Source organism: Ambystoma mexicanum, chromosome 4p, assembly GCF_040938575.1.
Source record: "Ambystoma mexicanum isolate Mex_15411 chromosome 4p, UKY_AmexF1_1, whole genome shotgun sequence".
Taxonomy (NCBI): Eukaryota; Metazoa; Chordata; class Amphibia; order Caudata; family Ambystomatidae; genus Ambystoma; species Ambystoma mexicanum.
In genome coordinates this window covers 304,300,033-304,327,812 of record NC_090927.1, presented here as the reverse complement: position 1 = coordinate 304,327,812, position 27,780 = coordinate 304,300,033, and the positions used below count along the sequence as shown (strand labels likewise).

At 46.6% G+C, this 27,780-nt stretch overlaps 1 protein-coding gene across 2 annotated transcripts in view; it reads right to left on the bottom strand.

Moving 5' to 3' along the window:
* Positions 1–27,780, bottom strand: part of TP53I3 (tumor protein p53 inducible protein 3) — a 207,928-nt gene that overhangs the window by 23,116 nt on the left and 157,032 nt on the right. For both annotated transcript variants that reach the window (XM_069605866.1, XM_069605867.1), the window contains 2 exons: positions 9,831–10,043; positions 97–293 (listed from right to left, as the gene is read on the bottom strand). In XM_069605866.1, coding sequence (XP_069461967.1) covers positions 97–293; positions 9,831–10,043 — 410 coding nt within the window. The remainder of the gene's footprint in view (positions 1–96; positions 294–9,830; positions 10,044–27,780) is intronic.

Below are 27,780 nucleotides of genomic sequence, written 5' to 3'. Positions count from 1 at the left end.
TCCAAAAGCCCACGTTAGACAATGGTAATAATTTTGCCTAAGTGGCTTGCCAACTTTCAGCAACAACTAAAAAGGCTGTGACTGATCTGTGCTTACCTTGTGCGTCCGCGATCTCAGCAGACTGCAAAGTAGATTTCCCCTTTTACGAAGCATCTTTGACAGCAGATCTCCCTGAATTTCACCTGTGCTCAACAAGCCATACAGGATCCAGCGTCCATCTGTATTGAGGCACTTCACATTCTTTTCCCAATTGGAGCCACCTATGCAGTCCAATATAATATCGGCTCCAGTGCCTGAAAAAATACATACACACAGAAGATAGTCAATATACAAGCATTCCTAAATCACAATCAAATTATCCTTCTTTGTTTCTTTATATTCACTTGAAAAGCAAGGAAGGGTTACCTGGATACACATCAGAACAGCATCTGATACCATAGGAATTAGATAAGGGCCACAGTAAATGTTTATTTTTTAAAAAGCATGTCTGATGTTTTTGAAAATGCAAAACTGAATACCAAAAGTCAACCATTGCACACATTTGGGACACTGTACAACATCTTTGTGAGTTCAAAAGACCTCTGTTGAGTTAATGTTTAGCATTATAACTGTCCAAACATTAGCCTTTGTATTCCACTCCCTTGACATGGGAATATATTAGCGGAGTATGTGGATAAAGAAATGCATACCCGTGGTCTATGAAGTGTGGGAAGATCAGATGTGGAGTTCAGGTGTGGAGACTAGCAGGAGGAGGCAGGAGATGACATCAGGAGATGGTAGGAAAGAAACAGCAGGAGGAGGATTGAAAGCAGGAGGTGTTCTGCACCAGCGAGTTACTTCATAGATAGCACAGAAAGGAATGAGAGGGCAAGCATTGCCAAAGGCAGGAGGATTAGAACCTGGGGCAGGAGGAGAAACAAGCGTGTTGTGTGGGGGTCCATGAGGACCAGGACCAGAATACCATTAGAGAGCATATATCAAGGTAGAAATTATAATGCTAGTGAAGGGAAGTGATAAGGCCCTCTCAAAATTCCCCAGGAGTAACTGGGATGTAAAAACCTGGTCTGCTCTCTACTCACCCAGAAGAACGTTCCTACTGTTTTTACAGGTTGGCTGAGACGTTGCATTGTAAAAAATACTACAAGAAGGATCAGAGATGGTCATAGTCTAACATTCACAGGAGATTCAGGATGTGGCTTTTGGGACAAGCAAGCAGTGTCAGGGAAGAACCCGAATTTCGAAAAGGAAATCCTGGAATTGATGGGACTGGTTGGAGCTCTGCCCAAGTCCTGCTCTTAAAAAAGCAAGAATAAAGGTTCTTAAAATCCCAATTCTGGCTTGGTCTGTTCAAATGATGGATGCCCATGGTATGACAAACCCGAGCTGCAAACTCTTGAGGAAGACAGGCCTAGGGAGAGGGATCAAGGAACTATATAAACTTGTGGGAGAAGGCAAGCAGTGTGGGGTGATGTAATAACAGAGTGGCACAGGAGTACAGAGATCGCAGATCTGCAGAAGGAGGTGGAAATACAGAAAGAGCTGAAAGTACAGGAAGAGATGGGGTGTAGAATAATATGGAGGTGCAGGAGGAGGCAGAAGTTTAGAAAGAGTTGGAGGTGCAGGAAGAGGTGAAGGGGCAGAGAGCAGAAGAAGCAAAGGGAAGTAGAAGTGCAGAGTGAATGGAGGATCAGGAATAACGGAGAGATGAAAGGTTGGATGAGGTGACCATTAAGCAAAAGAAGGAAGAGAAAGGAGAAGAGGTTGATGTGTCAAAAACTGAGGAGGAGGGAGGAGAGCACAGTAAAGTGAAAGAGGTGGCGATCAAGAAGAAGGGAGAAAAAGTTGGTAAACGAAAATCAGGGGGGGATAGAGAATAAGAGGTCACGGGAGAGAGAGTGAAAGAGCAATTGAGAGAGAAAGGGGGACAAAACATCTGAAGGAAGGGGGAATGAGATCAGATGAAAGGTCTGTAGTTGGAGGAGTAGAGGAAAAGTTGAAGAAAAGGTAGAACAGCAGTGGGAACATACAAGGAGGTACCAGCAGAGAGGGAGTCAGCCAGTAAGACAACAACACTCTAATAATCTAACCATTGTCTAAGAGAAGTCGAAGGAGGAGGAGGTTATGATGAGATGATGAGGTCGACCTACAGCTAGCCCCAGGAACAGACCTAAAACTTAGACAGGCCCCCAGGTACGTGTGCGTGCCAGCTTGGTGAAAAAAGAAGTATGATTAGATTTAGTAGCATGAGCAGGCCCTGGGAAACGGGGATGGGGAAGAACTGCATACATCACCTAGAGACTCTCCTTGGCCACCTCACTCTGGGTAACGCAGAGAATCTGCAATAACAAAGCTTGAAACTGCACCATGAGTGTCTACAATACCTGAAAGGAGTTATCCTACCTGAGATCAGCAAAGCGTAATCCACCTGAGATCAAGAGGACATCGGAGTTGTCTAAAAATACAACGGAGAGAGACCCACAGCAAAAGAAACTGTTTGTTGGGGATACACACATGTATATTTTAGTACATAATTGAAAAGACCCTCTGCCAATTCTGGGCAGATGGAGAGATGCTAGTAGCAACTCATGAACCCCATTGACAGAAGGAATGTCTAGAGAGGGGCCTGGGTACCCTAGAAATATATTTATTGGCAGACCCAGCCCCATACCAGGAAAGAGAACTTGGAGAGTGACTGTGTGTTTTCTCCAGTTAACTCATCATGAACGAAGACATGGTCCAGCCTTATATTTATTTTATTTACATTTTTAAAGCGCTCACACAGCCCGCGGGGATCAAGGCGCTGTTACAGGAATTGTTTGTTTTCTAGTTGCGTAATTTTTTTTTGTCTTAGTTGCGTATTTATATTGCGCTTAAATACCCAGAGGTTTCTAAGCGCGGACCCGGTGATCGAACCTATGTTGCTTCATGTCGTCTTGCTTCCAAGGCGCGCACGTTGCCGCTGAACTAATCTGCCTTATAGATGGGATGACTAGTGTGAGACAGACACAGAACCAAGAGAGATGGCACAGGAAACGTAACTGTAGTTTCAACAACTTTATTAAGATTCAGGATGGTGTGACACCTAACTGGCCCTATACTACGGCAGAATTTCCCTGCCTACCTAAACAAAGGAAAGTCTGTCGGCCTCATTCCGACTCAGGCGTTAAGGGGTTTACGGCGCCGTAAATGGCGCCGACCCTTAATGCCTGATTACAAGGATCCCTTTGCAGGATGGCTGTTTAACGCCTGCTTTTTGCAGGCGTTAAAAGCCATGCCGCAAAGGGACCTTGGCGATAATTACGGCACCGTAATTTACGGTGCCGTAATTATCGCCTTTCCCCATTCCCATTATGCCCTATGGGGCAAACATGGGAATGGGGAAGGGGCCATTGGTGAATGGGGAATTACCGCCCCACTCACCTTGGAATGGGGCGGTAATTCCGCCATCCACCATGGCGGAATTGCAACCTTAGCGGCATGGCCATGGTGCAAATAGCACCATGGTCCTCCGCCAAGGTTGTAATGAGGCCCTGTGTCAGGCAGTCCAAAGGCAAAACCCTGTCTGTGTCAAAACCCTATGCTGTCCTTGCAACTATATCAAAACTAGTGGGGTAATTCTCAACCAAAATCCATGTTCCAAAGCCAAAAATGTGAAAAGAATAGCAATTCAGATTTCCATGTAGTTAAAGTTCTCCAATTAACGTTTAACACAGTTCCAATATGACTTCCTTTCAACCAGGACTGCAGCAACTCTAGACTCGTAAATAGAACAGTTCACATCAAAACTAACATTAGGGGTTTCCCTTCCCCCAGTTTCAATTGCAATAGCGAAAGGTTCATACAACACTTCAACACTGTTGTCTCTGGACTCCCTTCCCCAAGACAAAGATTCTTCAGGCTTTACCTCTCATGGATCCATTTCCCCAAGGGTCACTCTCATAATAGTTGCTTCACAAATTCTCAGAAAACCATAGGGTCCATGTAACCCCTTCTTTGGTTAGTAACACCACTTGACACCTCTCGCCACTTGTCAACCCTTTTGTGGCCTGTTGTCTAGGCGCAGTTGTCGGACCGCACGGTCCACCCATCACTGGTCATGCAACCAGAAGCTAATTGCCTTGATTGTAACTTGATGTTAACAAAGTTGCCACATGGAAACCCAATGGTCTAGGCGCAGCTGTCAGACTTTACGGTCTACCCATCACAGGTCACGCAACCATGGGTTTTCCCCAGCTAACGTTCAATGGTTTACAAGTTCAAATATTTCTTGAGGCGTCCCTTTAGCAAGAAAGTAGCAGTATTCAATTTCACTTGGGTAGGCTACCTCAACCCTTCTTGCCAAAGTATTCGCCACATTCAACGTTAGTCAGTCGCAGATTCTTTCTGACATTCATTATTCAGGTTTCTAAATGGTGGCTCATTATTCAAAGATTGCCGTAATACTTTCATTCAATGTATTGCTTCTGTTTAATTTGGTATTCAATAAATGTTCATTCAGCATTATTTCATTCAATATATTGTTTCCATTTACTGCGGCATTCGATATATGCTTTTTCACTATTGCATTCCAGTTCGTTACCCACTGAAGTTTGTTAGCGGCTTCTGGACCTTTGGAGTGTTCCTCCGACACTCCTATTTACTTTGTATGTGATTCCCATGGTTCCTGCGGCTTCCTCCTCTCTCTCTCTCTCTCTCTCTCTCTCTCTCTTTCTCTCTCAGGAAGCAGGGATGGTCACGGAGGCGAGCCTCACTAGCTCGCTGGACGCCTTTACTCTCTTTCGTTCTCGCTAACACTTTTGCCAGCACCTCTGTCACTGGCATTCACACACGGCCCTAGTCCTCAGGGCTCCACACTCACCAGCAGCTCCTGCTGTCAGTTCCACACCTGGAAGGTTCCCGGCCTCTGGGAAAATACACTGCCCAGCTCCTCTGGGTTCCACAAGTTCTCTGGGTTTCTTGCCGGCGTCTTGGCTCTTCCTAGACTCCGATGGCTGCCTCTGCTTACGAGTCTCCTGCTGCTCACAGTCCTGCTCCTTGCTTCTTCCTTTTCCTTTGCTCCCACCTTTTATACACTCCCTGATTATCAATGGGCTGCAGGTGATTCAAATCACCCTTAATTGCCTTATCTTGCCTGTACCTATTAAAGTGACGTACCTGACTGATAGCTAGAGGCCTCTGATCCTCTCCTCTTCGTCACAGTACCAAACTGGGTTTTGTTATGGGTAATCTGCATTATTCCTAGTTGCCTCCTCTTCGTCTCAGTACTAAAGGGTTTTTTGTAAGGGTCAAGAGAATAAGCCTGATAATAGACCATAAAGACTAAAGGAGGGGAGGGTAGGTTATTGTCAGGGAAGAGGGGGTTACCATGTCTCGCCATCAGGTATCCTCTCTCCAATCCCCAAGGACCCTCCACTCAGGTAGTCCTCCCTCGCTTGCCCGCCGCCAGGTTCGGATCCAAAAGCAATGGCCCTTCCCTGGCCACCTGAACAGAGGATCCCAGGGGAGTAGATGTGAGAATACCCTCAGGTTTCTCACACTAGGGAGGTGTAACACTGAGATGGTAGTTAATGTACTTATTACTTTGGTCCCTAAAAAGAAGTTCTTTATCACACCCACGCATCCTTTCTGTGAAACCCAAATAAATACCCTATTCTGACATGGATATTAATTTGGCTGATTGTGTTTTCCCAAGCACTCATCACAACACCCTAACCCCAGGGTGGTAATTAATCATAAGAAATCTAGGAACATTATGTTTCTCTATAGGTTAATGGATTCATATGCTTATATCAGTCTGTCTCATGCCAAACAGGCTAACCCAGAGGCCTTGCTAAACGGGAATGTTTGATTTTCAGGATAACATTTTCAAAATGTTAACATTTCTATTTTGCCTTCATCACATTTCAGGAGTTATGGGATTCTATGTCTCTGGTATATAGTGATCAGTATATACAAGCGTGTCAATTCATTCTGCATTACTACTCAACACCCAGTCTGCCCTGCCATTCCTGCGAAAAGAACACTCCGGTCTAACTCGCATTAGATTTGGGAGGTGGGGGCAGAAGGAAATGGGAGCACCTACATCCCATGTATGTGTGTATGAATTGTTCCAGTTAATCATGGTTACATACCGCTGTGTGTTGGAATCCTGAATCCGGTCCCCATTTTTGAAATAAATACAGACATATAATTTTTTTTTATTCCAACTGTATTTATCTATTTAAATAAGAAACCGGTGTACTTCATTATGACAACTGTAAGGGCACAGAAGATGTACACTGATACACAGGGGGCATGGTGATTGCTATATACTTTTATTAGTCAGGAAAATAAAGAGAAAAACTAACTCTCCCTATCTCTGAGAGGGATTTCCCTGCCCCAACCAACTAAAACACTAAGGGTTCTGTCAGAATGTCTGTGTAAATCAATACTTAAACTTAAAACTAAACTCCCTTCTTCTGGACTGGGGATAAAGTTCAACACAACCAGGGGGAATTACTCCTTCATCTGGTCTTGGTTACCAGGAGAATGACTCCCTTCTCCTGGTATCTTGGCTTTCAGAGTTCGATATAACCAGGGGGGAATGACTCCCTTCCCCTGGTCTCTTTCCACTTGGTTGCACAGTTCAACACCACCAGGGGGAGCATGATTCCCTTCCACTGGCCTTTCTTTAATGTCTGCAGTGCACAGCACCAGAGGGGAATGACTCCCTTCCTCTGGGATATGGGTTACCAGGAGAATGACTCCCTTCCCCTGGTCTTTCTTTCACTTGGTTTCACTTGGTTTCACTTGGTTTTGGGTCAACTTGGTTCACTCTCCTGTCAAGCCAGGCCCCGAGGAAAACAATACACAAGTCTCACTGGTGTTAAGCGCAGGTCCCAGACCCGTATTTCTCTGCTTCTCGTGATGGGCAGACTTGGTTTATTCACCTGCCAAGTACTGCCACAAGGAAGATTGTGGATGCCTCTTTCTTGGTTCTCTTTCTTTAGGAGGGGGTTTTCAGCATTCCCCTTAATTATAAAATATCTGCTTTTTGGACTCTGGGATATTGTCTGTAAGGGGGGAATTTAATGTTGCCCCAGATTTGTAGGTTTTCTTTCTTGGTGCCCCTCTGCAATTGCCAAGACCCTCTTCTGCCCCCACCAGCCAGCCCATTCACTCCCGTACCTTTTGGGTTCTTCTTCTCAGGCTCTGGCCAGTCTCAAGGTTGGCTTCCTCCTTGCTCAGTTCTCTTGTGGCTACTGCGGGCTTCCCCTTCGATAGGCCATCACCGCGGTTTGTGGTTCTCTTGTCTCGCTCTCTCACGACTCCCGCTGACTTCTCCTTCATTACGGCGGCTCTGCACAGTTTGCCTCCCTGCAGTATGCCTATCCGTTTCAGACCACGCGGTCCACTTCTTCTCTGAAGTTGGGTTAATGACTCGTCAGTTCTTTGCAAGGTCTTCCGATGTCGGATCCCACAGAGACACATCTTACTGCTTGAAAGAGTCCGGGTCAGCGGGTGCTTGAATTTCCTGCAACAAACAGTTACTCTCCTCTCTGTTCCTCCTGAGACAGCTTGTCAGCCTGTTTGACAAGGTATTCAGTCCTTTTTCCTTTTTTGTGTTAGTTGTTGAAACAGTTTGACATGAATGAACAGAACATTCATTTGAGTTCCGCGGAGCACTCTGCACTACTCTGTGCCTCCACCTCATCTCAGTCTTTCCCATACACATCTCCACTGGGTAGTCTAAGCTCTTCCTTATCTCAGTTGATGTCACATTGACTGCAATACACGTAAATGGGTTGAGTATAGTGTTGGGGTATTTGTCCACCGAAATTGAAGGAAACTCCTATTACGGGAATGCTATATGCAGACGACCTGATCCTATTTGACCGTACGATATCCGGTATTAAGAACCTACTTAATGAACTTCAGGTTTACTCAGGACAACTTGGATTGGTCATAAACCTGGAAAAAACAAAAATAATGGCTATTGCAAGAAAAGGGCCAAGGCGGTCTGGCGTTGATACCAATCTGGGAACTATTGCTATGGTGGAGCAATACCCATATTTGGGGCTGGATTTCAAGGCGCTATCAGATTATGAAGCCATTATTAGAAATAAAAAAAGGAAAGCTAAATTGCTCACCCTCCAGGCCTGCAGATTTGCAAAGGGGACTGCGGGTTTTAGTATGGCTGGTATTTTGAAACTGTACCAGCAGTGCTTTGTCCCTGCAGTACTATATGGCTTAGAGGCCTTAGCAATGCAAGACTTGACGTGGTTAAATACACTAGAGGGCCATTATTGGCGCAGTGTCTTTGGCTTGGGACCCTCTTGCTCAGTGCAATACCTGAGATTGGAACTGGGACTAATTTCCCTGAGAGGTATGGCACTGCGAGCACGAGGTTCCTTCTACCTGAAAGCCTTAGCAAATCCTCGATGTAAATTGCTTAAGTTGGCAGGACAAAGTTATGACCTTGAAAAACATCCTAGGGGTGGCTCATATAAAGATTTGAATTAATCATTGTTTGTGGAGATTGACTGGCCTCATGAAAAGCTAAAACATTTACCATTTAAACACCAGAAAAGATCATTCCAAGATAAGTTAAATAAGTGGGACTGGTGCATGAACACATATCACCTAACTACACTTAAAGGCTATGAGGCAGTCTCCCATGTCACCCATAGATATCTAAGACCCCAAATGTACCTATTATTATCCCCGGCGCCCGAAGTTAGACAATTTCTTTTGCAATTGAGAACGAACCAGCTACCGGTTCTCACGACCATCGGGCCAAGGCTAAAAATGCCCAGAGAGTCCAGGACCTGTAGAATCTGTCAGGTATCTGGAGTACTTGAAACAACTCGTCACGTCTTAACACTTTGCCCAAAACTTGATTCGATATATATGAACGCTTATGAAAAATGGGTTCATAATTATGAGGCGATAAAAGATGAAGTTTTCTGGTATGGATGTCTGAACCCAGTTGCCTTAAGTCTACAGCTAGCTCTTTTTAGGGTATGGAATCAGATAAGGCCCTTGCTCCAGTAAGGATTTTATCTACATTATTCTTACCTACTTGCTATAGGGCACTCTCACGACTGTGCAATTTTCCTACTATTTTTCCTACTATTTAGGTTGCTGTTATGCGACTGTATGGATTTTATGTATTTTATGTATATTTTCTATATAGAATTTAATGAGTTGATATGTATGATTTGTTTGTTTTGAAATGTGTATAAAAATGTATGAGTTGTGTAAAATCCAATTCTTGGATTGTATCACAATAAAGTATTTATTATTATAGTGTTGGGGTATATATGGTGGGGGGTGTCAAGAGGTGTTGGACTGGAGTGGCCATACCCCGTTCTCCTGAGATGTTCTCCCTGATCTCCAGAGGGGGAGGGGGGGGGGGGAGTCTCTCCATGAGATCCTTCCGCTGAGTACCAACCCCAGGAGGACTACTGGGCAGCAGCATCACCACCCTGACCTCACGGGAAGGGGCTCCCCTTTTGGGAGAAGTGACAACATCTCGGGATTCCCCACACAATGTTATTTAGAAACCTTCCTAATGGCTCAAGAGTAAACACCCTGTTTCTTGGATACTTCCGTTAGTATCGGCAATAAAACATAAAACATTGAAATATGTTGCATCATAGATACTTTACCTTTTATGGAACAAACAAAAGTATATATATATAGAAAGTTAGTTTTTTTAAGTATCATGTGTAAACATGGTTACAATGAATGTAATTCATGAAAATGATTAGTAGCTCAGTATGCTTTGCTGTTTAACATGTGCAAACCATTAACATATGCAACAATGGAATATTCAACAAGCTACTTACCGTTCGTGAATTCCAAAACCTTTTCACTAAAATCCTCCTCCTTGTAGTTAAAGCCAGCGGCTGCCCCGAGCTTTGCAGTCATCTGAAGTTTTTCTTTGACACCCACTGTAACTATCGGGATTGCTCCTGCCAATCGAGCCAGCTGAATCGCTGCCGTGCCAACGCCACTGGCTCCCGCGTGTATAAGCACAGTCTCTCCCTTCTGTACTTTTCCTGCATCACAACGTAACAATAATGGTCAATATATTAATGTAGTGATCTACTTGCTAGGCACATCAGACTAAAGACAAAGTAACCATTTGATTTTAACAGGGTCAAACAAACGTATAGCAGCATCCATGGCATAGAGGAGTGGTATGTAGCCTTTGGTACTGCAAAAGCTTTGAACTACACATTTTGCCAGCTCTAGCCAGCTGAGTCAATAGTAAAGGATCATGGCATTCACAGTGCGAAATATCTGAAGAGTTGCATGCTACAGGCCACTGCCTAGGATATAACCCTTGGTACTGGCCAAAAGAAAGTAACAGTCAGATGCAACAATGTGTCAAGGACTACTTTATAATGAGAAAATGTGCTCTGAGGCAGTTCTAAATGACCAAATAGGGCCTCTACTACGACAACCAGTAAGGCGTTAGACCCTTCAGAAGTACCGGAAGCACCCATATCTTTATGAGAGAAGAAATGCTAATGTTCTTAGATAAAAATTCACGTCTTCATCGATCCTGCTGGAGCTGGCTGGAGCATGTGATACCATAGACCACACAATGCTGATAGGCTCCAGCCTATTATGATCATTACATGAAGAGTCCTGAAATGATTGACCTCTGTCCTCAGGGAATGGATCATCACAGTAGAAGTCAGGGAATTCAGATAAAACACACTCCATCCCTTACATCAGCCAAAGGATCGACTTTCTCTCCCTAGTTGTTTAACAGTTCCATTAAACCGTTAGCTATTCCTCCTCCTTCCACCTTTATGTGGATGGCATACAAATAGGTTTAATTCTGACAAAGACCAACCTAATCCAAGACAATATTTCTAATTGCCTATTAGCGGTCCAGGACTGGGTGATGACTAATAACCTTTACGTAACCCCAAGCAAGACAAAATATTTTATTTATGTAAGACTACGTAGAATCCAAATACACCAGCTAAGAGTGATGCATAATGTTGCTACTAAATCAATCTTAGGTGTAAAAATGCATGATCACATCACACCAAGGCAAAAGACTCAGCAGTGGGCACTTTTTGAACGCCACATCCCTTTTGAAGTCCTTTGCCAAGCACACCATTGTCTCTTCAAAAAGGCTTCCTCTCTTTCAGCCCTACTGCCCAATTAGGACCTACATATCTTCAGATGAAAACCTCCTGACACCTTCTAAACTCAATAGACTCTATATGCAGCAAAAGGCTGGAATGAACCATCCAACACAGTGAGAATGGGAGAAAATTATCCCATATTCAAACTTGCCTCAATAGCTTTCAGTGCTGAATAGAGGGTTCCCTGAGACCACTTGAGATTTCTTTTATTTTTTGCATTGTATATAGCGCTACAAACCCTCAGGCATCTAGCGCTGCTTACCTATGTTGTGTGGTGCTCATTTATCAACCTCGGAAGGATGAAAGGCTGAGTTTGGCTCTGCCAGAATTCAAAACTGCGTCGGCAGGCTCTGCACGGATGTCAAAGCAAGCGCTCTACGCGCTGTGCTCTCTGATCGGTTTACCCCCATCATCACACTAACCATATCCCCTCTAGCTCACATCAGCACACACATCACGCCACCTGAGGCTACTGTGACAAATCCCAGGGTATTGTCACATCTTCCATGGGGAGGCCGCTTTCCTTGAGGCCAGGAAGGTAGGGCTGCTACCCGAATGTCCCCCTGGGGGTGGTACTCAGCAAATTGATCTCATGGGAGGGGAAAACACTCATGGGAGAGGACATTTCTCATGGAATTGGTGACAATGGTCCTTGGAGAACGCAGCATATATCCTTCCCTTTGGTGTCCTCACCTTCCTTAACCCCCACTCCAGCCCTCTCGTCCCCCACACAACTATTTGTTATGGTTTAGTAGATGTAAGAAAGGCAAGGTATCAATAGTAGACACAGACACAATGGATACAAGTTTCAAAAACCTTTATTTGGTATTTTGGTTGGGTTGGTAGAATTCCTAACTGGTCCTAACTGTAGAATTGAAGTAATCTCGACCATTAAATAACCAACAAACAGTCCTAGTTAGTAGAGTCAAAATAAAAAAGCCTATACAAAAAAAATCCTAACCTTGCCCTCCTTCTCAAAATGACAAATGTGTTAAGGGAATACAAAAGGAAAATAGTGTCTCAAAAGAATTGTCACAATGCCTTAAATAACTCCCTTCCCCACGTTCAGCACCACAGGGTCTAGAGAGCTTCCTAAAAAGTATAGGTGGATGGCACAGTTCTTTCAGTCTTGCGCACTGTTGGCTTACTTGTACAATTTAACAGTTCAGGCTTGGGCTTCAAGCTTCTGGTAGCTCAATCACTTCCTTAGGCCTCGTCTGCCTAGTAATATATATACAGTTCCGCTTTTGACCTATACTTTCCCACAATTGGCCAGAGGCTTCTCTCTGCTGGGCTCGACCCTGCCTCTCTTGTCACATTCATTTTCTTCATTTATCACATAGTTCTGTACAGGCTTCCCCCTGTCGGGCTCGGGCCAGTCTTTCACTTTATCATACTGTTCTGCACAGGCTTCCCTCTGCCGGGCTCAAGCCTGTCTTTCTCTTTGTGGGGTTCCCTTCCCCATGTTTCGTCTTAGGTGACTTTTCACTGTCGAAGACTTTCGAAACTGCAACGATTTTACATAGGCCTCTGCATGACCACTTTGACCTCACTTGAAATAATTCTACAATCCACCATATTCCTCCTCTTACAACACCAATGCCTCTTGGTACTTGTAGTTTCTTAATCCTCTTTGGTTTACCTACTTGGCCTTTTCCAAAATGCATATGTGACACCAATATTTCTTGACATTTAGAGTTTACTTTCTTTGGTTTGCCTTCTTGGCCTCTTTCAAAGTTCACATGCTTTGCTTTTTATTCATTCAACTTTCTTTCGGAATCGCAGTTACTTTCTTGCCTTCGGTTCCCAATCAACTCAGAACATTTCACAGAGACTTTCGAATGTACGATTGTGCCTCGCAGGACCACTCTTACTTTGTATCCATTCCTTTTACAATTCAGCAATTGTCCTTTTCATTACGTGTTTTATCGGCACAGGCGCAACCTTCAACTTTCATGTTAGATTACTTTTGCTTTTAACACAAACTAGACTTTTGTTGCCTTTGATAACTCACTGGTTGTGTTAATCAGTCTTCTTTTTATCAATGCTCTTCATGCAGCAGTCAAGGCCGTTTCCAACGTCTCCTCTGCTCCTCCCCAACTCCGGCAACACTTTCAAGTACCTTGAAGGTTTCTTTCTTCCGCTCACTCGGATTCAGTCTTGGAATTCTTACGGCTTCCCGAAAAAGTGGGAGTTTCGCCTGGCTCTCTATCTTCATAACTGCAGGTCAGCCCCTGGGCCTTCCGACTTCCATCGCCCGGTTCGCATCAGCCCCGAAAGGGCTGTTCCTTCTCGTACCCAGCCTCACTCAGAGAGTGCCTGTTTGCACCACCTTTTATTCGCCTGAATGGGCGCGTTAAAAAGTGGCAGGTGTATATAGTTAGGATTACGTGCCTGACTCTGCCTGACCTCATTACAGGGACAGAGCCATTGCAAGTCAGAGGAAATCTGCCTGATCTTATTCTTCATTTTCCACGGCTCAGTAGTGTTGTCAATATAAAGTGGGGAGGAATTATTGGCGCTGTAGTTTCCCATAAAATAAGTAGGGATAGGGGTTAGAAGGGTGTGGAAAAAGGGGGATACCATGTCTCACCACCAGGTGCGTCTCCCCCAATCCCCCAAGGGCCCCCCCTACCCAGGTAATCCTCACTCGCTAGTCCACTCCCAGGGTCAGGATCCAAAAGCGATGGCACTTCCCTGGCCACCTAAGTACGGGATCCCTCTGGACTAGGTTGTGAAACACCCTGCAGTTTTTCACATAGAGGACACACTTAAAAGGACTTGGACAAGGAAGAGAGATACTCTCCCAAACCTGATACTAGGAGGCTAAAGACCCCAGCTAAACCAACACACGCAGTACAGCTGCGGAAGGGAAGAGCAGATGGTAAAAAGGGAAAAAGGGCTCATTGCTTGGTTGACAAACCAGCTCTGGAGGAGCAGGGAAGGATACGCTGGTCCCATTCGGAGGAACCTGAAAACTGAAGGCTGGGACACAGACTGCCACAAGTACCTGAGAGGTCTGAGCGAGGCAGACCTGATCAGTGGCAGAGACGCAGGAAGCCAGACCAGCGAAAAGCGACCAGAAATCGAGACGCAGGCAGCCGAAGGAGATAGAGAGAGACACTGGAGATGCAGAGCCGCGTGAAGGAGAACACTGATCGCAGCAGGAGCAGAGAAGCTTTGCTCCAACTCCTGAAGAGACCAGAGACCCCCCGAGAGTTCCCAAACGTAGGGAAAGGGGCAGACCGGTCCGTGGGGCATCAACAGAACTAAGGAAGCTTGTGAAAATGAACTTTGCAAACCTGACAAACCCGATAGGAACATCCCGAAAAGCACAAGGGGTGAAAGAGTATAAAACAAGATTTACAAACTTAATAACACTACAAAGATTACGAAGGTATAATAAGGAACGCATGCAAGTAGATATGAACATTCTAAATGCACTAAGAACAACCCTGAAGAGCACAAGTTGGTGAGAAGAAAATTTGGAATATATTTTGCGAACTGGTCGAAGCAGAAAAACATGCAAGAGTTACAGATAAGAATAGAAGAAGAGACAAACAAGCACAAACAAACATTGGGAGTGCACCTAGGTGGGACAGTACCTGGCAGGGAAGTATACCAGCTCTGTCCAAGTGGACACTAGGTAATTAAGGGACAAGGATCCTGCCAAGCCAAATCAACAGGGTCGGGGACCCAGATGAAAGCCCACCAGTGAAATACATAAGGGTCGAGGACCCACCTCCAATCAAGAAGATTTATAATATAATATGTGGGCTGAAGCCCAAATGATACCTTTGAAGCGAGAGTTGTGGAAAGCAAGTCTGGCAGGTGAGTAAACCAGACTTGTTACACTACTGGAAAAGTCTACGGTAAAGTCTGGCAGGTTAGTGAACCAGGCCTGACAAGAGGCTAGGAAGGGTCATGTTTTGTGCTATGGACTGGAGAACTAGGAACCCAGGAAGAGCTCCCCCAGGAGAGCAGGGAACTGGGTTATATTTAAGTTGACCAGGTTTATGAACATTGAACTGTCTACATTCCTTTTACAGAAGAACGGCACTTTGGTGTCTGCATCCAGAACGGGAGAGGTCTCCTTCTGGAATCAAGAAGACACCCACTTTTCTTTTTAGTTACATTGAGAGTGTAATGGATGGAAATAGGCCCCGGCTGTCATGAGCGCTACTCCCGAGGAGCCAAGACTGGCCCAGCGTCCCCGGAAGCAGGCTCATCATCCACACCCCCGGTTCCAGCAGACCCCTAGAGGGGCCCTTTGGACCATGTCCGGGCGCCTCTGACGCCAGGCTCATAAGGAACCACAGTCTCGGCGCCATGGGCGCCGGGCTCATATTCTTAAAGTGTGCAGTAGTGAATGGGTGGACTTACCTGTGGCAGACCATGCTGCATACTCACCTAGAACAATCCAAGCTGGGTGAAGTCCCAGCCACTGGCTGGGAGGGACCAATCCTCTGTTACAGGAACTCTTTTCTTACCTGGGTGGGGCTGATGCTAATCCTCTGACACTGGAACTCTTTTCTTACCTGGGTGAGGCTGGAGGAAGAATACGCACCAAAGCACTTCTCCACTATTTAAACCACGCCTGATAGAATTCACGTGCTTCGCGTTACTCTGCAACAGCAGCAGGACACTCACCGAGTCGGCTCCTGCATTCCAGGTCCAGACACACCCTCAGCTTCTCGAGCAGCAACCTGTGGATGAAGAAAAGGCACAGGAACATCTACTCACCAGAATTCAGCCACAAGAGTCCAGTCTCCGACAACCTGCAAATAAAGACATAAGGTTAGAAAATGGGCAACACGCTCGCAGCTGCGCTCGCTTACCTTATCCATCTGTGATCACACCGGAGTTCACCGCGGCCTTCGCTTCGGCAGCATCCCAGCACCTGGAAGACAAAAGACATTGTTAGTGGTGTCCGAGCCGAAGGGTTCGCAACTCAGTTATACTTACGCGCTTCTTCACGCGCAGCAGCGGCAGCATCGCCCTCAGCATTTCGGCACCTGAAAGGAAGGAAAAGACATTATCAGAGCCGCCCATTTGGAAACGGCCACAATTCAGTTATACTTACGTGTCACCGCACATGCAACAGCGGCGGCATCGCCCACAGCATCTTGGCACCTGAAAGACAGAAAAGGACATTATAAAAGGGTGCTCCTTCAGAAGCGGCCTCAGATCTTCTATACTCACGAGCCTCTTCTTGCACAGCAGTGGTGGTGTCGCCAACAGCTCCTCGGCACCTGAAGGACTATTACAAGCCACAAAAGGACACTGAGCCTAAACACTGAAATCATCCAGTGACGTAACTGGATTCCACGCGCCCCTGCACCAGAAGCAGGATGGAGAGCTCGGCTTTACTAAACCAAAGGTGAGAGTTTGTGGAGACCAGTCGAGAACCAAGAAGTGGGAAAAGCAGAAGATTGGTGGGAGAACTTATCCAACCAGCTTGTAATTACCCCTTTTTCTTCCACCTGCAGAAAACTCACCTTACAAGCTAGGCAGTCAATATTCGGAGGTCCTGCCCAGAGCGTCTTCCGAGTTCTACGCCTCATCATAGTCATAGAAGCAACTGTAGCAGTCCAGTTTGGGTCAGCGCCTCCGTGGGAATCAGGTGAGCGTTACATAGACACAGGACGGTGGCCATTATTGTTTGAGGGACATCCAGACCGAGTCCATAGTATTTTAGTGTTGAGGCAGGGCAACCCCTCTTAAAGGTTAGGGATAGTTAGGCCTTTCCCCAAACCCTTTTCCTTTCTTATAAAAACAATAAAAGTCTAAACTAAAAGCAACGTGCCACCTGCATGCCGTTTGCCTTCTTCTGCACCCTTACACTACCGACTGTCCACACTAGGTAGGTGTTAGGCAGAAACCTGTGCAGTTCCCTTAGGGACCACTGCAAAAGATTTAAGACTACAGGTGTTAGCAGTAAACCCACTTGGTAGCAGTCTGTACCACCCAGATTTACCTGGTAGCTGTGGCTGAGCAGTCGGACTTCCCTCAAGAAGAGTTAGGCAGTATGCAAAGTATACTCAATAGGTACTCAGACACAATAATACAAGCAAACACTGACCAGAGCTTTGGTATCAAAGTATATCATTATTTATTTAAAAACACACAGTTGAAACACTCCAGCACTCTTATTGTAAAATATTCTAAACACAGTTACTATTATGATATATACACCCCTTTTTCCCTATTAGAAAATCACAGTAAGACACCACTTATTTTCATACAGAGGTGAGCGCTTAACTAGATTGCACTCTAATAAGTTTGTGAAAAAGGGAGGGAAAAAGACAGAATATGAAGAGGCACACCACTCTACGATTCCAGAACACTTAGCAAGCCAGAGAGCAAAAGGTCACTGGTGGGCCGAAGTCCAAAGGCTGGGCCCACTCTTAGAGAGCAAAGCACAAACGCACCCAAGATAACACAGTTACACTAGGCTTAGAAAGTCTTGCAGAGGGTACAGAAAAGCGTTTAGAGAGGCTTAAAAAAGTTTAGCCAAGGTGTCCCAGGCTAACCCAGGTTCGAAAGCCGGGGGCTAAATCTACCCCGTACAGTCGGTAGCAAGGAAAGCCAGGCGGGACACGGTACCTTAAGTGGGAAGGATCCTCCAGAGGTGGCAGTTGTTCCTGGTAGTGGGTGCAAGTTGCGTCGTCGTCCAGGGGAAGAGAAGATCTCGACTTGGAGAAAAGATGAAGGGCGTTGCACTACCAGGGCAGAAACCAGTCGCAGAGTTTTCCGGTTAAAGGTGGTACCTTTGTCTCGCAGTCGTGGTCGTGGTAAAACGTGGTATCCCGGTTGCTTGGCAACCGGTATGGTGCTTGGCACGGGCAAGGCGGCCACGAGATATGTCGGGAAAGCGAAAAGACGGTGAAACTGGTTATCCCCACCAAAGGAAGAAGACTCTCCGGCGGGAGATCTCCTCTGTCGTTAGGAAAGGTGGTGAGGCAGTCCAGCAGGGCTCCACCGGTGGTGGTGTCGTGGCATGTCGGCTCAGCTTCTCCCTCGTCGGATTCTTAGGTCCTGTGGCGACTTCTGAAGTTCCAGTCCCCAAAGCCCTGCTTTTATGCAGCAAACCCCCATTCACTCAGCCTAGCTGTCACTCAAACATGCTAAGTGGTGAGCCGGCCGGCTCACCACTTGAGCCAATCAGGACGGAGTGCGACTTGAGTTGCCTAGGCAACTCAGTCCAGGGTGCCTAAATTCCCCTCCACCCCTCCTAAGTACCCCAGACAGAGTGGCACCACTTTGGAGGGCTTCTGTGGAGAAGCCCGCCAAAAAGTGGAACAAAGGGCTCGACTTGGGTTGGAGTCACAGAAGAGAACACAAACGCCATTTTAGAATCAAGTTTTGGCAAAAAATACCAACCGGAGAATTAATATTAATCAAATAAACCGGCGGTATGTTCGAGGCTACTGTAAACAATAAAATAAAGATAGTAGCCTAAAACAATGGGAAATCCCATAGGAAAATATTTGCGGTTGAATATAAAAAGTAGTATCCACTGCCACCAGCCAAAACTCGATCAGGGGGGACGGAGACGTGCCCCCTCGACTAACAGACCCTGGGGCAATCGAATTGCCCCAGCCAGTACGTCCACAATATGATGGTTTGTACTGGTTCTGGTCAGAATTTAAGACCAGTAAAGTCAATGGTGACTTTACATGCCCTGGGAGACAGTAGTCAGTCCCAGGGTATGGAGTCTATACTGGGGGGTCACTATGACACCCCTGTGCTACTGCACGGAGGGTGCTGTGTAACACACATCACCAAAACACATGAAACCCTTTGGAGTAAAAGACCCCATAGCCCATTAAACACATCTAGATTCAAAGAAACACTCTCAAATCATGTCCAAGAGTGAGGGTAAAAGAGTCTCACTCTTGGCAGGAGAAAAAAAATAAACCCCAAAAATCCAGCAAAGCTGCTGGGGGACTCACTAGGTTAGGAAATTCAGCCTAAACAGAGAATTCTCCCTAACAGTAGGGTAACATTAATTTGGCCTCTTTGCAATTAATGAACAGGGTACAGTACAGATTTGGTGGTGTTGTTAATACAAGTATTCATGTCATACATAAAAATACCTTATGACGTCTACTGTCCTGTGATTTCTTAACTGCTCCCCCCTCACCCAGTCCAGCACTATATAGCTTGTACTAGACCCCGCAAGATATAGGATGTGCACTCACTACTGTAAGGAACTCATGGTGGCAACAGTAAAGACAGACACAGGTGATCACAGTTCAAGGGTGTTTATTAAACTGTATAAATGGGTGAGAAAAATGTATAATCCAGACCTAAATTTAAGATGGGAGCAAGCTACTATAATCAAATAATAATAAGGCAGTCCTAGTGGCGTTTTGTCAAATAAAAGGGCCTATACTAAAATGAAAAACGATTGCCAATCCTTACAGCTAAATTACATAAGAATGTGGGATCGTGTTCACAAGAAAAGAAAGAAGAGTTCATAAATGATAAGTCAGAATGTTATGGCTGGGGTCTCCCTTCCCCACGTTTTCTGCAATATCAGGACCTTCAGTGGTTAAGTCTCTTTTCTACAAGGTCTCTTGCCTCCCGCCGAGGGCCTGATGTGTCCAAAATAACAAACCAAAAGTTCCTTTCCGTATGTACGTTGGGTGATGACGCTTCACCCTTGGATCCCCCTCTTCCGGGTTCAGACCCTTCTCAAATGTTAGCCTGCCTCCGTCAGGTTCAGTACGGCCTTTTACTCAGAATATTTCACTTGTATTCACGAGTCTCAATGTCTTTTTAAACAATCTTTCACTGTGGACATCCCTCAGCCGGGTTCACTCTTGTCAATACAATGTTCACAGGTTTATCGCTCCTCATCCCGTTATACAGGCATCCCTCAGCCGGGTTTACATTTGCCAGTACCACAGTTCACTTTGTTCCACACAATGCAGGATTTACTTCCCTTAGCTTTCCTCTTGGTTACGATGACATCCCTCCATCGGGCTCAGACCATCAATTCACTGTAGACATCCCTCTGTTGGGCTCATGCTCATCGTTCTAACACAGTACATGATTGTAACATCTCATTAGAAAAGCAGGGTTCCCTCCCCCTAGCTTTCTTTCGGCATCCCTCCATCGGGTTCACACTTGCCTTGGCTGGTTAGACCTCTTATCTTCTTTTCCTACTTAAGTCCGGGTTTCAGCCCCCAGTCAGGCTTCACGGACTTCAATGTTCTCGGGGTGTTACTGACCACCCTAGTTCGCAGGTATCCCTCTGTAGGGATCACATTTGCCACAAACACAGTTCACTTGGTATCCCCAGTGTGTCAAAGACTTTCGACTGTACAAGCGCTTTTTACTCGACCCTTGTATGGCCACTTCGACCTCTTACATCAGCCTCTCCTAGGGCTTTCTGGTATCAGTAATTCAACAAAAGGAGACCGGCCAGAGTCTTTCGAATGAGTGCCCACATGGTGGCGGACCACTCTGCAGCTGGTCTCTCCCTGGGTTTTCTAATAGTTCTGTAACACACAAAGTCTTTGTTCTTTGATTCGCATTATGTTGCCATTTGCAATCTTTGCTCAACACAGTTCAGTTTAGTTTAGTATTCGTTCTCCCTCTGACTCACCGGCTGTGATGAACCGCTTGGTATTTCTTGTCTCTGGAGTCGAGGACGGTACCACGGTAGCAAGCATCTCTCCCTGCCTTGGTTATCAGTGTAGGAGGGTTCTGTGCACCGTTGGTATCTGTTACATCACACGCTAGCTATTGTTCCTGGCCTTATGAGTCCTTCCACTGAGGCTTAGAGGTTTTGGGTTAAATAGGGCAAGGGCCCTTGATAGTTTACTGAAAATATGGGTTATGAGGAATTGTCAGGTGTACGCCGATGTAACCCAGTACTTCCCTCTTCCTTGCTGCACTCGCACATTCTGAATACTCACAAGGCATGGTAGGTCCGTACCTTCTACCCCCCCCCCCTGCTATTAAATATTGTGTTTTTAATGTATTTCCCACCCTTGCTCCCTGCCTGCCCTGTAGGCGCTTTGAAACTGTATTTTCTTATTGTATACGCGCCTAACAAAGAAACAATAAATACATAAATTGTAAATAGTCTTCACTGTACATAGTTCAAGTTACCAGTGCTTCTGTGATTTCATACCATTCTGCATAGAACACTTCCCTTGGTAACTATTAGAATGTAGAGACATTAGAATGTTATTGTAGGAACTGAATGAGTTGAAGTGCTGGCCAAAGGCAGTGAGCTGCAGCCTTACCCGAGTTCCTGAATAAAGCTTCATCAACCCATCCAGTTGTGTGGACATTTACTTGGAATATAATACTGGTGACGAGGATTGACCATTGCCTGGCCTGCAGCTGATGAAGGCACGGTCTGGTGAGTCCCTGGCAAACCGAGGTAGGTAGCCGCCAAACAATAGTTATAGCATACTCATGGTTCTATATGCCATTGTTTAAGAAAAAGTAGTTGTGGAGTTTACAGAGATCACCACTGATCCATATTTTTGACAGAGTCTAAATGACCCCATTAGGTAAAGGCTATAGGCACATTCATTCGTACATAGAAGCACAGTACTGGCAGAAAAGGAGCTTTACGTAGTGCAAATTTATTACATTACGCTGATGATATCAGGCCGACTACAATCAAGGTAGGGCATCTTGATACTTCCGAGGACAAACAGATAGCATTTAGAAGCATGTATCTGGAATGTGTTTTACAATAGTTAATATGCAAAAAAAATACAAGCTGTTCACATGTAATCATACTTTGTCAAAACACAGGAGTTGTAGACTGAAAAGCATGAAAGCAGAAATAAAAATAAAAGAACCTAGACAACAGTTCATTAACAACAATTTGGTGAAGTGTAACATAAAAATAGACTGCAGTGAAACAGGAGCAGGTATAGTAGGCACTAATTTATAGTGCAAGCACACATTAGACTGAGAGGTTCTTGTCCTTACATAGTCGAGGCAAGTCCTGTATATTTAGATATTCGTCTATTAACTATAGGTGACCAACCCTTGGTCTACGTCGGGGAAAAAAAGATACCCAGAGATATGGTAGGGGCCAGCAGGTGTAAGGCTGGACCCTAGGACGTTTCGGCTTCCAGGATTTGGTGCCTTCTTCCAGGCCAAAGGATTGTGTCTCCCTTAAGCTCGAGTCCAGGGGGGATGGGCGGGGAATTCACGTGTAGTTTATTCTACTCGATCCATATTCCAACATCATGGATACAATCTGCGTGCCGCGGGGGCCAGCCTGCGGGCAAAGTCTCCAAGGACCCACTGTGAATCAAGGAGTAGGGAAAGGGAGACAAAAAGGGGGCTCCCTAGGGGTCTTGTGTGCATGGGGGGAGCCTTCACGGGGTAAAACTCTAGCAGGTGGCGGCCAGTCACATGGTACGCGTCATCTCCAGCAGTGTCGGAGATAGACAGATGGATGGTGTAGGAGCTGGAGCACTGCTTCTAGGGTAGGGGTAGCTGGGATCAGGAGCCCTGCCGTGTAGCTATCCCTTTCTTGGACCCGCGCATCGCGCTGCTCACAGCACCATGCTCTTCAAAACACAGACAGGGCTATAGGGAGGGTTATAGCTCTCAATAAGAAGAGTGCTGAAGAATTCAGTTTCGGTGGAAGAGGACTTCAAACATACAACGGAGGAGGAACGTCAAGGTTTCAAGAACATAGAGGAACATTTAGGGGGCGCAATCCAAGAGGAGGTGGTGGATGCTACAGATGTGGCAATATCAATCATTTCGCCAGAGACAAAGTGTATGGCCAGTTTTGTGGAATGTAGACAACGTGGTAGAAGGGGACACATTTCTAGATGTTGTAAGTTTTGGAGTGGTGAAATGGATGATGTTGAAGTGTGTGAAGGGTTCAACATCATACAAGTGATTCATGCTGTCTCCACAACGAATGAAATCAAAGTCAGGAAGCCCATAGCCATTATTGGGATAAGTGGGACTGGAATTAGAATGTTAGTGAACTGTGGGGCAGATTAGAGGTCTTGGCAGGATAACTTACAAACTGCACATTGAAAGAGGCTAATGTCAAAGCCAATGCCTATGGTTAAAACCCCATTGTTATTATTGGAAAACCTAATAATGAAGTGAGTTTCAAAGAGAAGATGGTTAAGTCCAAAGTGTATGTCACAGATGTAGGTGGAAACTTGCTGTCATGGATATGTCAAGCACAGTTGGGGGATAAAATTAGATCCCAATCGAGATGAACAAGTGTATAATGAATGCAATCACATAGATGTACAATCTGTGAAGGGAATAGGTGAGAGTGGTGAACGTATTGAATAGAATAACAATAGTGAAATAGAGGGGTGGGCACCCAAAGTAGTTCAGGATCATGTTGGATGTTTGAATAAGTTTGTTCATAAGATTAAGTTGGGAAAGAATGGTGCAAAGGTTAGGCCTGTACAATTAGCATGCAAAAAAGCGGTGGAGAAAGAAATTTAGAGAATGTTAAAAGATGTGTAATAGAGAAAGTGGAAGTTTCAGGGTGGGATAGCCCCATTGTCATTGTTAAGAAACCTAATGGATCAATTTGTTTGTGTATAGATCTTAGGAAAGTCAACAGAAATGTAATTACGGAGAGGTTTCCTCTACTCAAGATTGATGAGATGATCACCGAACTCAATGTTTTCAATATATATTCTTTGTTAGATTTACGCACAGCCTATCACCAAGTGAAAATGCATCCTTTATCTCATGACAGTCTCACGTTTACAACACATGTGGGATTGTTCAAGTGTGTCAGGAAGCCCTTTGGCCTTATTTCTGCAGCCGGTGTTTTTCAACGTGCCATGCATAGTATTCTGGGAGTTTTGTGTGGGGGAAAGGTTTATCAGGATGACATCTTGGTGTGGGGTGGGAATGTCAGACAACATGGAGAGACTCAAGAGTGTGCTAAAGAAACTAGAAGCAGGTTTGCCGCTAACCTTAGATACATGCAAGTTCAGAAAGAGACACGTAGATCATCTAGGCTACAGCATTTCTGGACATGGGGTGAAACCAAAAGGGAGCAGAGTGCGGGCAATTGTAGACATGCCTGCACCAACCAATTAGAATGAAGTGTCTTAATTTCTTGGTCTCATTAAATACTATGAGAAGTTTATTTGAGGATTAGCAAGCAAAACCACCAATTTGTGAAAACTGAGGAGAAGAGGAGTTTTGTTTAAATGGAATGAGAAGTGTGAAAAGGAGTACAAAGTGATAAAAGAAGACATAACGAAGGCACCCGTTCTACAAGGTTTTATAGGAGGAAGCCAAGACCATAGTGTATACGGATGCATCAGAGAGTGGGCTAGGTGCTGTTTTGATGCAATAGGAGGGCTCAAGACAATACACTGTAGCGTATGCCTCCAGGACTCTAAAATAGGTGGAATGTCAATATTAAGTTATTGAGCAAGAGGCTTTGGCCATTTTGTGGGCTATTAGTTCAAGGTGTAATTATTTGGAAGGAAGTTCATAGTTTGCACCGATCATAAGACACTTCTAGCCATTTTTACCAAGAAGGGTTTGGATGGTTTATCCAGATGCATTTCAAAATGGATCACAAGGTTACAAGTTTTGTAGTTGGTTGTGGAACATGTGAGTGATAAAAACAATATAGTTGCAGATGTTTTATCCAGGAAGCCAGTGGTTTCGAATGATGATGCAGAAACACTATGTGAGGAAATTATTAGTGACATATTTGTTGTGGAGGAATCTCTTCAGGAGGAGCACTGGTTAGCAGCATGTGTGGATGAGTATCAGGAGGCCATGAGAAAGACGCTGCTCGGGGGTGGGGGGGCGCTAAGATGGCTGCTTAGCTTTTGCGCTCTGTGTGGCTCCGGCCAATATCCTCTGCAGCTGCTGTTTCCTTCATTCCTGACACCCCACATCTTGCTGAGGAGTTGATCTATCCCTCCTGCCTGCACCTTGAAAAACCTGACTCGAATTGGATTCTGGAAACCTGCAACGGGACTTTGGCGCCAGCTGCCTGTCAACCTGCAGGGGCCTCGACGCGCACCTGGCTCCCGCCTCATCTTCTCCGGCTCCTCTCGCTTGCGGCTGGCGGTTGAGCGCAAAGTGCACTATCTGAGCGCCCTCCTGAGGGCCCCCGCTGCAGTGTCCGCGATCGGCTACTGGGGGCACGACTACGCCATCGACCGCCGCGGCCCCCCCTCAGAGCGCGCCGTTGCGCGGCAGGGTCCTGCGCTGGAGCGTGCCCCAGCCCCGTCCCTCACCACCAGATCACTCGCTTTTACCCGGCGCGGGCGGCTGGAGCCTGGTTGCCCCCTCGAGATCTGTGGCCCACGAGCCTGGGCAGAGGCCCATATCATCCAGGTGCGGAGCGGGGGAGGGGCCCACACTGGGTACACTGCGGTGCCTCCCATACTGCCCTTCCACCCTCCGCCTTACTGCCGCTTGGAACCCCGGAAACCCCTGCCCTGGCCCCCCCCCTTGAGGGCCCTGCTGCACTGAAAGCGACCGACTACTGGGGGCAGGTCTTCAACACCGACCGTGGCAGCCCCCCCTCGGAGCGCGCCGCTGCGCGAGTGGATCCACTGCATGGGCCTGCGCTGGGGCGCGCCCCGGCCCCCTCCCTCACCGCCTGCGCCAGGTCACACACTCACACAGCGTAGGACGGCTGGGCCGGAGCCTGGTTCCCCCCTGCGTTCCGTGGCCCACGAGCCTGGGCAGAGGCCCATATCATTCAGTTGAGTTGCGGGGGTGGGGCCCAAGCTGTGGACACTGCGGTGCCTCCCGTACCAACCTTTAACCCTCCGCCTTGTTGCCGCTTGGAACCCTGGAACTTTGTCCCACACTCGTTTGGCCCGCCATATCCTGTCTGCCTACTCTGGGGAGCGGATGCGTAGGAACTCATGCTACTAGCACTGGACACTTCTCCATCCCCTATCACTGGGGCCCCGGGCTGCACCCTACCCCAAACTTGATGCGGATGGCCTGCAATTAAGGACCCTCATGACAGTTGACCAGGTGGCTGCTTGCCTTCGTGGATCGGCGACCTCCCCCTTTAGCCCCTTGAGTGGCCCAATGCTTGCTATCCGGCTGCGGCCTCCCTGCCTCCACTGCTGTCATAGTCCGTTCACGCCGACGACACAAGTTTAGTGACGGCTACCCTCCAATACCTCGATCTCTTGGCCACCCGCCCTTCCCCACTCATTACGACTGTGGGCCCCCGCCTCACCCAGGCTTATACCAGCAATGTACAACAGGTCTCGAGGGGCCTCTAAGGGGGGAGCCATGGACAAATTTACCAAGACTGTCCCGATGGCGGATGCAGGTCACACTTCATCCCTGCAGGAGGAACCTGAGGCTGACCCTCATCCATGTGCAACTGCTCCCGACTTGACTACACTTATGGAATCCATGGCCAAAAACTTTGCCTCCTTCCATGAAGTTGGATGACATCAATGCCAATGTGGCCTCCCTAAAATCACGAGTGGACCAGGCGGCGACCAGAATCACCGATGCTGAAAGTAGGATATCTACAAATGAAGATGATATTCAGGTGCTGCAGAACACAGTTGCCTCCTTGTCGCGCGACATGAAGAGTGTGAAAGCAAAGTGCGATGACTTGGAATCGCGCTCTTGCAGAAACAACCTGCGTATTATTGGGGTACCTGAAAACTCCTTGAAGGGGCGTATGGAGGATGCCGCCAAAACCTTACTCAAAGACCTGCTTGCCAACCCGGCCCTCTCGCCGTACTTTACAGTTGAACGTGCCCATCGAGCCTTGTCACCACGCCCCAAACCGGGCAACATCCCAAGGCCCATCATCGCCAGGATCCTAAATTACCGGGACAGAGACCTCATCCTCCGCCTGTCGTGTGAAAAGGGAGACCTACGCCTCGAGGCCAACACCATCAGGATCTTCCCGGACATTTCAATAGCGGTGCAACAGGAGAGACGTCAATTCCTTGGGGTCAAGAAATTGCTTAGGGAACGTAGTGTCCCGTATGCCATCCTGTTCCCGGCACGACTCAAAATTACTCATAAATGGCAAACTGTACTTCTTTACTGTTCCTGACGAGGCGGTGAAATTCATTGAGGCGCACATTCCACTTCATGGTCCAGCTGGCGACCGCGCCAATGATAACTGACCAAGTGTACTTTAGCTTCACGTGGCCTAACCCATCTAGTAATCCTTGACTCTGAATGTGTTGATGGCAATCTACTGCAAACTCAGCGAACTGAGCCCCATCCACATTCACCCGGGCTCCGGCCCAGCCTTTGAACTATGGACATCGTTCTCCATCTCCCTCCCAGGAGGTGGAGCTGGCCATGGCCACGGATCACCACGCTCGAAGACGCCCATGCTATCTGGTGATCCTTGATTCTCAATGCGATGATGACAACGTCGCTCTCTAATCAGCAAATATAACTCCCTGCCACAAGCGACCTGGCTACCGGCCACGCTTCAGAACTGGAGACATTCATCATCCTTTCTCCCCGGTGCCTGTGGCCGGCCGCTTGCCTTGAACACTCCTGCATCCGCATCCTATTTGTATGGTAAACATATTGGGCCCTGGTTCCAGACATTGGATCCGCCCACCGCAGAAACCTATCCTGGACAGCATCTACTGTCCGACTATATGTTTAAAATGCCGAC